Source organism: Nilaparvata lugens, chromosome 5 (genome assembly GCF_014356525.2).
Source record: "Nilaparvata lugens isolate BPH chromosome 5, ASM1435652v1, whole genome shotgun sequence".
NCBI lineage: Eukaryota > Metazoa > Arthropoda > Insecta > Hemiptera > Delphacidae > Nilaparvata > Nilaparvata lugens.
The window spans coordinates 29,956,764-29,971,402 of NC_052508.1; the positions used below are offsets into that span (position 1 = coordinate 29,956,764).

General features: G+C 36.1%; 1 protein-coding gene across 1 annotated transcript; it reads left to right on the top strand.

Moving 5' to 3' along the window:
* The first annotated feature begins 1,551 nt into the window (after positions 1–1,551).
* LOC120351593 lies at positions 1,552–2,727 on the top strand. Its single transcript, XM_039429444.1, has one exon. The coding sequence runs from the start codon at positions 1,552–1,554 to the stop codon at positions 2,725–2,727; it is 1,176 nt and encodes a 391-aa protein (XP_039285378.1).
* The last annotated feature ends 11,912 nt before the right edge of the window (positions 2,728–14,639 follow it).

Sequence of the window (14,639 nt, forward strand, 5' to 3'; positions counted from 1 at the left end):
TCGGATAACAAAATTCGATAAAACAAACTGTTGATCACAAATTATTCTAAAGACCATTTTTAAACGTATCCTCACACCCAACGTGAATATAATGTAGAAGCGTTTTATTAAAATACCTACCTCGATAAAACCTCAATATCGGTCGTTTAGATAATTCCAAAAAACATATTTCTGTAGATCTTCATATAAATTACATGGTACTTAACTATATTCATTGTAGTACTAGGATCGTTAACGATAACAAGAAGTTTCATTCCATTAGAAGTTTAAATGATTAATGATTGAAGTTTAAAGTTTAATGATTAATGTATTTTATTTTTCAATCATTGTTATTCAAAAAATGCAAATTTTTGCCATAATAATTAAAAGCGCTGAACGATTTCCTGTGTATGATTGGAATATTATCGAACAATACCATGACAATGAAGAGTGAATCTAATCGTCATGCCATCACTACTCCACCCTTGAATACTTTTCATGACGATAATAATATATTGAGCTGTGAAGGCTTTATACCGCTGCATCACCATTAACGTTTATTCTTTGAACATACGGTATAGTCATTTCTTTTGTAGAGAGAAAATTTTAGGTAATTTTTAAAGCCACTATAATCCTCTTCGAAAAGCAACGTTCAGAAGTTCTTCAACACCATACATAAGATATTTAATATCTAAATACATTTGAATATATTAAGTGCAGTAAGTTCCGTATAGGGCTACTTTTCCTACTTACAGGTAAAAGTGCCAACCAATTATTGTTCAGCTCTCAAACCCTAAGCTGAGAGCAAAGTGGCTAGGAGCATACCGCAAGAAACGAAATGTTACTTCCATGGATTTCAACCCAGGCCTTCAACCAAAAACTAACATTCATATTCATGTTTTTAGAACATGAGCATCTGACGAGGGAATAAAACTTTGTTGGCGGCAACCAAAGCTGTGGCCAAGGAGCGAGGTTACCAATTCGTATTATTATATGGGTGCGGCAAGCGAAAATCTACGCTCGGAAGGAGCCCAACTGTAGAGCTGTTAGAATTTCAACGCATGATGGCTTACAAAAACTTGTTTAAGAAATCCCTAACTCTCAGTACAGGTAATTTTTTTATAGCGATTCATTGTTATTACAATGCATTACTTGTTTTTTCAATGGAGAACTGTGATTCTATTTATATTCCATTTAAATATTATCAATTTTATTTTCCTATGTCTTTTATTTTCCTATTTCCTAGATGAATGGGATTATAATTATTATCTGCTTCATTTGAAGCTACATTACGTTATTTGTACTTTTTCATCAATAATAATAATAATAATAGCCATCGGCTGTAGTCGGATAGCAGTCAGGGATCAGGTGGAGAGGCCAGGATAGGATCCCAAACCGGATTAGATCAGGAACAACAGCAACGCTTTGTGTGGACGGATGACCTTCGGAATGATTTGCTTATACGCCTTGAGGGTAGTTCTCCTAGGCGAAGAGGATACATGGCACGTTTGCAAAGAAACTAGTTGCAAAAGCATTCAGATCTGCAATTCTCTGCACAAAAACTGAGAGACTATGTATCCTATTTGCAGAAAAGTGGGTACACAGCAGTGCATGATACCAGTTGTTGGAAAGGAGGAGATAAATGAGTTAACACCGCCAGGAGATCAGTTGGAAGAACAGGCCAGAACTGGAATCATTGAGCCCCATTTAGAAGCAGATTTGAGTGCTAGGAGGAAGAACACCAACCTGAAACTCAATCTGAAGCCACAAGAACTGGCTCAGTTGGATCAAGGTCTCATGGAGAGACTCCCGGACAATGTGGATATCCTCACGTTGAATGAAGCTGTCTATCAGATAGTTCTTTCCAGAACTCGGCCCAAGCCTAAAGATGGTGGCTTCATATTCAAAGCCAGGAAGAGGACGAGACAGCTTCAAAAGAAAATATCGACGGATAGACAGCAGGCATCCAAAGTTCAAAGTGTGATTGACTTCTTGAAAGCAGGAAGAGTATTTACCCCAAGAAAAAGGAGGATAGCTCATAAGATAAGACAACAGCATCATACTTTGAATGTGAAAGTACTTCTCACTATCAAACAACATTGTATAGACAGGATACAGGCACTGAAAATTGCTCAACAGTCCTTGAAAAATAGAGTTGAATGGGTTGATGATAATGCTACATTCAGGCTCAACCCTTCAAGACTGTTGGAGGGACAAAAACCTGTAGAAGCAAACAATGCACTACCTGCTGTAGAGGAGATTGAAGCTTTCTGGGGGTCAATCTATGAGGTTCAGCCTCTGCTAAATAAGGATACTCCTGCCTTGGGGGCCTTTGCTGACATGTGCAGATCCATACAGAATGAGAGGGAAGATTGTGCACCAGTAACTGAGGAGGAGGTGAGAGGAGTGATTAGAGGCTTAAGGAACTTCGCCTCACCAGGCCCTGATGGTATTAGTGGGTACTGGTGGAAACATCTGCCTTGTACCCATCGTCACTTGGCACGGATATTCACCAATTATTTGTGTGAACATCACCCCATTCGAGGTTGGCTGGTGGAAGGAAGAACAATCCTTCTACCCAAAAAGGGTGATTTGTCCAACCCAGGCAATTATACACCAATCACCTGCCTGAATGTCTGCTACAAGATCCTTACAAGGATCATAAGTGATCGAATATTGCAGCACATTCAGCCAGTATGGCAGCAGTGTTATGAGCAGAGGGGCAGTAAAATGAACATGGCAGGCTGAAAAGAAAATTTGATTGCTGATAGATGCATCATGCAAGATTCATTTCAATATATAAGCGTAACCTGTCCATGGCCTGGATAGATTACAGGAAGGCATTTGATACCACATCACACCAGCTAATAGTGCACTTATTACAATGCCTATTTGTGCCTCCAAGCATATTGAGATGCCTGGAAGACCTGTTTGCCCTCTGGAAAACCCGTTTTGTGATCAGATCACAACAGAGAATGGTGTCAACTAGAGTGGTAACTTATAGGAGAGGTGTCTTCCAAGGAGATTCATTGAGCCCTCTCCTATTCTGCATTTCACTGCTGCCATTGTCTGCTGCCCTGAAGAAAACAAAGGGCTATTGCTGTGGCATGCCAGGAAACAGGATCCATAAAGTGAGCCACCTTTTCTATATGGATGACTTGAAGATTTATGCAGCTAGCAAATCTGACCTCCAGTTGGCTGTAGGTGTGGTGCAGCGATATTCAAATGATATTGGCATGTCAGTAGGGGGAAAGTGAGAGTACTGAAGAAAAGCTGCCCCAAAGCTGGCTCAAAGCTGGCTCAATGCTGCCCCAAGGCTGCCCCCAAATCTGATTCTGGGTTCTAACCTTGCCCAATCCAATGTAATCTGAACTAACTTAACCTAGCCATACCCCTAATCTCACAATAAACCTCGATAATGAAGATCCCCATTTCCACTTTTTAGGAAAAAACTAGATCCAGCTTTGTTTTATTTCTTGAATAACTAAGAAACCGTTAATTTCACAAAAAAATTACAAGAATAACTTTTTCCAGTAAATCTAATTACGAATCCATTGACACCTCATTTGTTAAGATTGAACAAAAAATAAGGATCTTATGGAAAAAGTAGATCCAATTTCTTGAATAACTAGGAAACCATTAATTTTACAAGGATAACTTTTTCCAGTAAATCCATTTGTTGAGATTGAACAGAAAATAAGGATCTTATGGAAAAAGTAGATCCAATTTCTTGAATAACTAAGAAACCATTAACTTTATCAAAAAAGCTACAAGAATAATTTTTCTCAGTAAATCCATTTGTCAAAGGATCAGTCTAACCTAACTCAACTTTTTCTGAAACTCAGCAACAAGCACTCAGAATCTCTAATGATATTTTTATGTTGAGACCTAGCACAGCTCCCTTTCTTAAGGAACACCAACCTCAGCACTAAACCCCCCCCCCCCTATACTTGAGTAGTCCCACTACTCATGTCTTTCGGGTTGGACAAGAGTGCAGTAACTCATCTCCTGAAAGGAAGGTTACAGAGCCTGGTCCAGGAAATGGAGCTTATTGTTGGAAGCATAATAAGAGCCCTGAGAGCTGGAGAGTCATACCAGTATCTGGGATTTGATCAGAATCAAGCCCAGGATGCTGTAAAAATAAAGATGGCTCTCTGCAGTGAGTATAAGAGGAGACTCAGGTGGCTCTGGTCATCTGAGTCATCTGGCAAGAATAACGTTGAAGCCACCAACATGCTTGCTGTGCCAATTCTCACCTACTCTTTTGGAGTGGTTAAGTGGAGCTCCAGGACCTGGACAGGGAAAAAGGATGCACATGGAGAGAAGTTTACATCCCCGCTCTTCTGTTGCCCAAATATACCTGCCAAGGCATGAAGGGGGCAGAGGTCTACTTGGTTTGGAGAATCTGCATAACAGGGTGGCCTTACAGTTTGCCTGCAGCATACAAAGATGCTCTGATCCCCTTTTGCAGCTGGTTCATGACCATGAAGTTGCAGGGGTTGGGGCCTTCCTATATAAGGCAGCACAGCATGCAGCAGATACCTTTGGTCTCGATTTTTGCACTGATTGGGAGGAAGAGCATGAGCCTAATCAGCTCAGGGCTAGAATAAAGACTGCTGAGTCCAGACTCCTGTTGTAGCAGCATAAGGACAAGTCCTTGCATGGTGTCTTCTACAGGCATGTTGAGGAGCAAGGCTTGTCCAAGCCACTGACTTTTGCTTTTCTGAAGTCAGCAGCCCTAAAATCTGAGACTGAGGGTTTCATACTGGCATGTCAAGATGGTGTCATCAACACATTGTCATACCACAGCAGAGTAATGCACATGGATGTTCCTGATATCAGTTGCAGGGTGTGTCATAGAGCACCAGAGACAATCATGCACATCCTGTCTTCTTGTTCTGTGCATGCAACTGCAGGCTACATCCATCGACATAATGCTGCTCTGCGAGTACTCTATTACCATCTTAGACACTCATATGGTATCAAAAAAACACCAGTGCTGCCTTATGCCCCAGGAGAGATTAATTCTGTTGTTGGGAATGTGAGGTGCCGAATTTATTGGAATTACTCATTCTCCACCACCAGGCTTTTAAGATCGAGCCACAAAGCCTGATGTTGTCCTCCTTGACATCACTTCAAAGACAATGTATGTCATTGAGTTTTCAGCACCAGCTGAGGGTAACATTGTCACCAAAGAGGAGGAAAACAGACGAAATATCATGACCTACTAATAGAGCTGTCCAGGCTAAACCCAGGCTACTCTGTGAGAATGGTGGTGTTGATTGAAGGTGTACTGGGGGGCATGAGACCCTCATTTTTGGCCAACCTTAGAACGATTCCAGCCTGTGAGAGACCTGCTACTGTACTTGCAGGTCAGATGAAGAAGGCTGTCATTCTTGGTTCATTATGTCTACTCAGAACAAACGATTTAATGGTAACGGACCCAGTATGATTGTTGACCACATGGACATGTGGAGCAGTCACTCTGGAAAAATCGCTTGTCACTCTTTCATGGGGGTCGGAGCCCAGTGAAAGGGTGGTCAAGCAAAACCTCAAACAGGGAAAATAAAATAATATTAATAGTAATAATAATAATAATAATAATAATAATAATAATAATAATAATAATGTTCTTAAATAACTCAATATTATTCGTTACAAGTGGTAATTGAGTGGAATATTTCTAATTAATTTATCAATTTAAGCCATCTAAATTCAAAATTTATAGTTTTAATGTTTATTCTGGACTAAAATTTTATAAAAATTGTACACGTGAAATTCTAACCTTATCTTGGACTTCGTTACCTATAAATTTGGAAGAAAAATAGCACAAGGACTACCTTATTATTTTATCTTTCAATGTTATTACATTAGTTTCATTTGCATAGTAAATAAATAAAATTAAAAAAAAAGTAAATAATAATAATAGATTGCATTTTACATTTTCTATGATTCATGGAAGAAGATGATCTAAATTTAGAGTATAATAACATCACATTTGACTATTTTCAACCTGATTTCTTTTTGCCTGAAGGCAATTACTATAGTTTAGGAGTAATTATGCAAAATATTAGAAGTGTACGAAGGAACACTGGATTTGACCAGTTTTTAGTCATGCTGAACATTGCAGATAAACCTAAAATAATTATCCTCACTGAAGTTTGGATTAAGGATAATGAAATTGATCTTTAATAGATAGACACCACTATAAATGTATTTTTCAAATGTAATTAGGCCTACTTAAATAGATCAGGTGGTGTAATGGTTTATGTTCATGAAGAGGTTTTTTGCACAGAGCTGAAAAATGAATTCTCAATTGCTGACTGTATCTCCTTGAATTTTAGATATGAAAATTTCAGTCTAGTTCTTGCCGCCTATCGTCACCATAATAGCATACCAAGTATGTTCATAGATGAACTCAAAAGCTGGCTTGAAAAAAAACCCCAATATTAATTCAGCTTTCTGTGGAGATATAAACTTAAACACACTCATAGATGATGATAACGTGAATGATTACTTAAATCTGCTTGGTTCATTAGGTTATAAGTGTTGTATAAAGGAAATTACTAGACCTGAATTGTTAACATGCCTTGATCACCTCTTTATCCAGTCCACTTTTGGAGCATCAAAGTGCATTGTTTACAACAGATATTACTGACCACAGCACTATAGCTGTCATATTAAAAAAAATCAAAGATGAGAGATACTCTAAGCGATATAAATGGAGATCGATTGGCCATAACAGAAAAAATATGCTATAAGAAATTATGCGATAAATTAAATCTTTGTGACTGGTCAATAGTGTTCAATTCTTCGAGTGTTGATAGTGCTTGGAATGAGTTCTTAAAAATTTTAGAGGAATGTACGAATGGTTCTTTAGTTGCCACCCACCCATGTCAATTCTTTCACTAGAGCTGAAAATATCAGTCCTTGGATAACAAGTAATATTCATAGGCCATTGTTAAAGATAAATAAATTATACCACAAAGTTAAAAACCATCCCTTTGACTTGCAATTGAAGAATTATTTCAACGCTTTCAAACTCAAGTTAGTTGAAGACATAAAAACTACAAAAATGATTTGAAACTTCTTTATTGTCAATACAATTTTACAAAACAAAAAAATATATATATCCTTCAAAACAATAAAGCCCAAAGGTAAAAACCTGTTTGGGAAACATAATTTTTAAATATATACACACAACTCTCGAGAATAACATCTATAAACTACTATAGTCAATTATTTGAGAGAAATAATATTAACAAAGCTGCTCAATGGAGAATAATTAATAATATAACAGGCAGGAAAAAGAAGAATAACTCTTTCGAGAGTATTTGTACAATAAATAACAATACCGTTGTTACTGATTCATTAACTATAGCCATTGAGTTTAATAAATATTTTATAAGTGTTCCTAATAATGTCAGGGATGACCTTCTAAGGAATATAATCCCGAATCCTCAATTCACACCAGAAGACTACAACAGGGTTTTCAAACACAATATTTCTGAAAATTCCATATTCGCGTATACCCTGCTACTGAGGAAGAGGTTTTTGAACTGGTTAGGTTAATGTCCTCAAAAAGGTCCACAAGATATGACTCACTCACAAGCGATTTTTTGAAACACATTCTTCCTATTATGCTCCCTATCTTGTGTTACTTGTGTAATGTTAGTTTGTCGCAAGGAGTATTCCCACAAGCCCTGAAAAGAACAGTAGTTGTACCAATTTTCAAAGGTGGAGATAAATTACTAATGAATAACTGTAGACCCATAGCGCTGCTCTCCATCTTCTCAAAAATATTAGAGAAGCTAATGAAAACCAGATTATTAAAATTCTGTAACAGATATGATTTTTTCAGTAAAAACCAATATGGCTCTCGTGAAAGTTTTAATACTTAGCGTGCCCTAGTCGACTTTATGAGAATTATATATAACAATGTGAATGATGGTATAATTGTAAATGCTTTATTTTTAGATGTGAGAAAAGCATTTGATACCGTTGAGCATGGTCTTCTCTTAAATAAGTTAGAATCTACGGGGGTAAGGGGCGTGGCCTTACAATGGTTTAAATCTTTTCTAAGCGATAGAGTTCAATATACAACAATTAATGATACTTGTAGTTCTTTTTCAAATGTAACTTTAGGACTCCCACAGGGATCAGTACTTTCAGCTATTCTCCTTATAATATTTGTGAATGACCTATGTGATGCCAATTTCAATGGAAAAATTTTCTGCTATGCGGATGACACGTTATTAGTTGGTTCAGGAAAATCATGAGAAGAACTGTACAATAGAATAAACCATGACTGTAAATTTCTTCAGCACTGGTACCTTGAAAATAGATTAGCAATTAATGCAGAAAAAACTAAATTTATCAACTTCTCTTTTGCGTAATTATTTTTCATCTAAATAGCTGCACTGATTTATTATATCAATGTCCTCCTATAGATCAAGTTGAGGAAATAAAATACCTTGGTATTTTTATTGATTCAACCCTAAACGGGAAAACGCATATGAATAGCATGAAGAAAGATATCAATAAATATCTTTGTAAATTCTATCACTTGAGGGATTTGTGTGATACAAATACACTACGTACAGTATATTATGGTTTAATAAATTCAAAACTAGAAAACGGTATTGTATGTTGGGGAGGAGCTGCAAAAGTGCACTTTAGTCCACTGCACAAACTACAAAAACACTTAATTAGACTAATATTATTTAAAAGTCGAAGAGAGCCTTGTAGCCTACAAGAGACTACGTATTCTCCCTCTTCGCCACCTTTTTGTTTTCAAAGTCTTGAGAATTTTCCTTTTGCGAAGTGGAAACGTTGGGGTTTCCAGGCCCAGCTTTTCCGAAAGAAGAAGACCTAGTATCAAGACTACCTAGAATAAATTTTAGTTTTTTTTTTTTCAAAATCTTTCTTATACCTAGGTCCAAAACTTTTCAATACCATCCCACATGCTGGTAGAAGAAGTAGAACTTTGAAAGAATTTTCATCCATAGTAAATGACTGGCTACTTCAGAACCAAGAAATAGATATTTTTTCAATTCTCTCCTGAGAACCCATCACATAACTCAGCTACAATAAAATTATCTATGTTTCGGTCAATTTCTAAATTTCTTGATTTTTTCTTTTTAGCTATTTACATTTTTCACCTTAGTTCATACTTAATCAATATAGGAGTATTATTTCATTATTATCAAACTTGATAGCACTGCACTTTTGTTTTGTTTTTTAAATTATGTTTTATCATTGTTCACACATGAATTTTCATGAATTTAATGAACTTGTACCGCAATGGCCGTGTAATACTTCGCTTAAGTTTTTAAAATAGCAACTATATAGTATTTAATTTATGTAACTAAGACTCATGACACTGGCAGCGCCTATACACAATTATTGCTACCAGTTCAATTCTAAGATAGATTCTTTGTTAAAATTTTGTTATGCAAAAGGAGAATGAATTTCATTTTCATTTTCAATAAAAAGGATCTTTTTCCGATCAACGCACATAGTTTTCCACAGCGGCCTCCTAATTACCATAAGATTTTTCTATTGTTATAAATAACCAAATACCTATGTGATTTATCGTATTGTGTATAGTATTAAACGTATTGAACTTCTAATTAGTTTTTGAGAATGAATACATGGAACCCAAAAAAACTTGGGAAATATTAATAATTATTGGCCGAAGCTAAGCTGAGGTCTTAGTTTCTCCCCGATCGGCTTTTGTCTGCTTTTACCGTAGTTACAGTCGCAGTTATTGTACGATTTGGATAAAATTTGTTATCTAAACAAGTATTTTGGCGCGTCGACGTATATATAAGGTTTTTTTGAAATTCTGTATTTTTAAGGTAGGCGCACACAGATCGTCATCGGACGGACGGCACGCATCGGACGGATCGGACGATTAGATTTGATGCATTGTTATCAATTGGAGTGCGCATACCTATCCGCATCGTATGCATCGTAGATCGGAAATGCCGTCAGGAATTCCGAGAGAAGCATTGAAGCCGACGGCTCCGTTCGGATTTAATGACTCAATGGCTCAATCGCACGGCGATAAGTTGTGTTCAGTTTAACTATAATGTTGTCTGAGGACATTCAAAAGCTCAAAAAAGATTACTTGCGACATACTGAAGTAGCTAAAAAATATTACACTTTAAAGTTATATAAGAGTACATTAGTAATATTCCAGTGAAAACAGAATGGATAACCAACAACGAAAAAATAATACTTCGTCTTCAAATAAATCAGGAAACAGATGATTGAATTATCCGTATTCTATACTTTTCTGATTAATTCTATGGATCCTCATTTTTCGTTTCCTCTTCCTACGTCGCTGTACCTCTTCTTCATCTTCGGCTAACAAACAAGTAACAATTATAACTTCTTCTTCGCTACTGCTATCCATCACTTATATACTGACAATAAAAAAACTTGTAGTACTCTTTATAAAAAACTTTAAAATAAATAAAGTAATAATACCATTTAATGAAGGGTACTAAAAGTTTTTATATTGATTTTATTAATTTTAACAACAGTAAAACATATAAGTGAAGTGATTTTACTGTAATATTTGCTTATTAAATTCCTAATTCGTATACGACTCGACATATCGCAATTATCGCAATGAACTAAAATGTCAATGCTCCGATGACGACTAGTGTGCGCACCAACTAAAAAAATCTGGTGTGGTACACTCACACAACTTTCCTTGCTCATATTTGAAACTACGATCAGACTTCTGTATATGTGTATATATAATTGTTTTCAGAGTACTTTTTCTTTGTGTTAATTGTGAAATTCGATGGTTTTTTTAGTCGTCATTTTTTTAAAGTCGTCAAAACAGCTGTTCTACAGATGAAATATGTCGACTATGTGTTCTTTTTATGAACTGCCCTACCTACCTACCTCATGCACGAGAAGGAGGTTACAAAGTCCATTTCTCAAGGATGGGGTGGACCTCCCATTAGTTTCCCAGAAAGGAAACTCATGCCAGTTGATAGAGCTGATAAATAACTATACAGGGTATGAATTTGAAAAAATCGGTCAAGTTATTCTCGAGAAAATCGTGAAAAACATGTTTTTTTGGTAATTGTCCGCCATTTTTCTCAAGAATATTACGGAGCTCCTGCAATTTTCCCAGAAAAAAAACTCATGTCATTTGATAGGGCTTATAAATAGCTATCCATGGTATAAATTTGAAGAAAATCGTTAGAGCCGTTTTCGAGAAAACCGTGAAAAACATGGTTTTTTTAGTCATTATCCGCCATTTTTCTCAAGAATATTACGGAGCTCATGGAATTTTCCCAGAATTGAGACTCATGTCAGTTGATAGTGCTTATGAATATAATCAAAAATTTGAATAAAAATATGAATATAAATTTGAATAAAATCGTTAGAGCCGTTTTCGAGAAAACCGTGAAAAACATGGATTTTTAGTAATTATCCGCCATTTTTCCCGCCATCTTGAATTGAATCTTATTGAATTTCTTAACGTTTGATCCTCATGATATAAGGACCTTAAGTTTAAAATTTCAAGTCAATCGGTTAATTAGGAATGGATTTATCGTGTTCACAGACATACGCACATACACACACACATACACACACACACACACACACACACACACACACACACACACACACACACACACACACACCACACACACACACACACACACACACACACACACACACAACACACACACACACACACACAACACACACACACACACAACACACACACACACACAACACACACACACACCACACACACACACACACACACACACACACAACACACACACACACACACCACACACACACCACACACACACACCACACACACACACACACACACACACAACACACACACACACACACACACAACACACACACACACACACACACAACACACACACACACACACATACACACACACAGACCAACACCCAAAAATCATGTTTTTGGACTCAGGGGACCTTGAAACGTATAGAAAACATGAAATTAGGGTACCTTAAATTTTTTTGGTAAGCAATACTTTCCTTACCTATGGTAATAGGGCAAGGAAAGTAAAAAGTACGATCCGTCCGATGCGTGCCGTCCGTCCGATGACGATCTGTGTGCGCCTACCTTAAGGATGATACAAAAGGAAAAGGAGTCTCCTTTAAATGCCAATATTACCGTAAAAATCAGACTAGGTTATTCATAAAATCAGCTGTCGAGTGGATTATTAATTGCATGCGATGACGTATGCCATTAATATCTCAATGTAACTTGATGAAAAATCAGCTGTTGTGTGGACTATTAGTTGCATGCAATGATGCATGCGATTTATAACAACTGAAAGTAACATAGTATTTTCTCTTGACCTTTCTCTGCTTTCAACTCGGGCAGACCTGTTGCCAGTATGTATTGAAGGAGATCAGCTCTTGATGTTAGCATTTTTGATATAACAACCCCAACAGCCATTAGTCGTTTTCACACCGATATCTCGCCGACACGACAGGACAGGACAGAGTTTACTCTGATTGACAGTATGGACAGAGGAGGCTGCGGTTTATAACGGCGCGACGTCTACTGTTCACAGAACTACTAGTACTTAGTACATATACTTAGAAAACAATATTGATAGTTACAATTCAGTTTTCCTTTTTCTTTCTTTTTTAAAATAATTGAAATTTTTTATCTAAATTAAAAAAAAACTGCACAAAATAACCTTATAGTCTCGACTATAAGCTGAAATATATATTTGATAAATTTTCATAAAATTTATCCAATTCAAGTTCACACGTGGCTCACATTAATTTTGCGAAGCTCTTTCAATCGTATAATTGACCGAACGAAGTGAGGTCTAAGATTCAAGTCGTCGGTTTTGCATGTCTCTTTATGTTTATATTTTATGTTCTGCATTTACAGCGAAACGCGGCAATAGTTTTTCATAAAATTTGACAGCTATATGCTCTTTTTTGAAATTTTGACGTGTTGCCAATACCCTATTATCTTGAAGGAGATTAGTTTTTGATGTTAGCATTTTTTATCCACTAACCTCAATAGCCATTTGCCGTTTTCACAGCGATATCTTGCCGATACGACATACAGACAGGATTTACTCTAATAGACAGTATAAGAGGAGGCTGTGATTTATAATTGCGCAAGGTCTACTGTTCACAGAACTACTAGTAATTTGCATACAGACACGAGGAACACGTGCATTTCACTTTTCATCAGCTTATTATACCCGTTTCTTTACATATACTGACAACATAATAAGCATTGAGCATTAGCTGATGAAAAGCGAAATGCGCTTGTTGGTGGTGCTCAAGTCTGTACACACCTTATTATCTTATCTCACCCTACACTCAAGTTATACATTTCGGTTGCTGTAGCTCTTAGAAGAAGATAGTTGATTGTATTTGGGTTTGGTAAACTATTACATATCAGGGTCAAAAAGAAGAGCTTCCTACACAAATGAATGTATATAGATACTGTATAACGCATTGGGTTTCTGCTCAAGGTGTTTTTGAGAGCTTGTCACTTGAGCCGTTACGCTTATTATATGTTAGGGGAGTGAGTGAGAGGTGTCCGTGTCAGAAGACCTCGCTCTCTTTTCTGAGAAGTATTGAATTTCCAGTACAACCTGGAACAATCAATCTGGATATACAATCACATTGTCTTTTGAAATGTTTGTAAGACAAACATTGTGTCTTATGACTATATTTACTCATTCGCTCCCCTCTCATATAATCGATGGAGCTCTCCTTTTTCTATATATTTTTCTAAAATTCTAAATCTATTCTTGTTTGCAAATGTATATTTTTATATTTTTGAAGAATGTTCAGGAGAAGACAATGCATTTTTCAAAGTGGAAGGGCTATATGAATAAATTTATGAACAATTGAATAAAGAGTAATTTTTATTGATTCTGTTCTCCATCCAAATAAAAGCTAAATAGTTCTTCATTGGAGTGAAACATGAAATTTCATTTATTATACTCTACGTTACGAAACTTTTTACTTTTTCAGTTGATAATCCAGACTTGAACATTTTCCTTTCAAAAGTGGTGAATCTTTCAATAAACTTACTCATTGTCTCTATTAATATTATTTTCAATTTGATTTCTCATCAACTCATTGGAACTTTTATTCATAAAAAATTGGAAAACCTTGTGAATGTTTTGTAGCTTTGTTCATTTGATTCTATCTTTCAAAAACTTAAACTTGAACTTCTGAACATAGCACGATCGTGTTAAACAAACAATGAAGTACGTTACGCCTTTGCTGATCATTATTGTATTACACATTAGTATATAGTCAAGTACTATTGAATAACCACGGTAAGTAGTTCAGAGAGGGAATTCATTCTCTCAATAATAAATTAATCAAAAGAGTTAATATGGTATAATATCTAGTATTATCTGCATGAACTGGCTCATTCTAAGTAGGCTACCTACTAACGTGAAATTGGTTGCTTAATCTTATCAAATGATAATATAATAATGTATCATACAGTATCATAATTCTTATGTAGGTAAATGAGTAGCCTACAATAAATTAAATGAATCCAATAATATTTTGGGAAATAAAATGAATTTTGTATTGATATCTATATAACTATATAAAATCAAAATGATACTGATTCATTCACTC

Coding starts and splice junctions, on each gene's coding strand:
- LOC120351593 (XM_039429444.1), top strand. CDS start 1,552: ATGTATCCTATTTGCAGAAAAGTGGGTACACAGCAGTGCATGATACCA.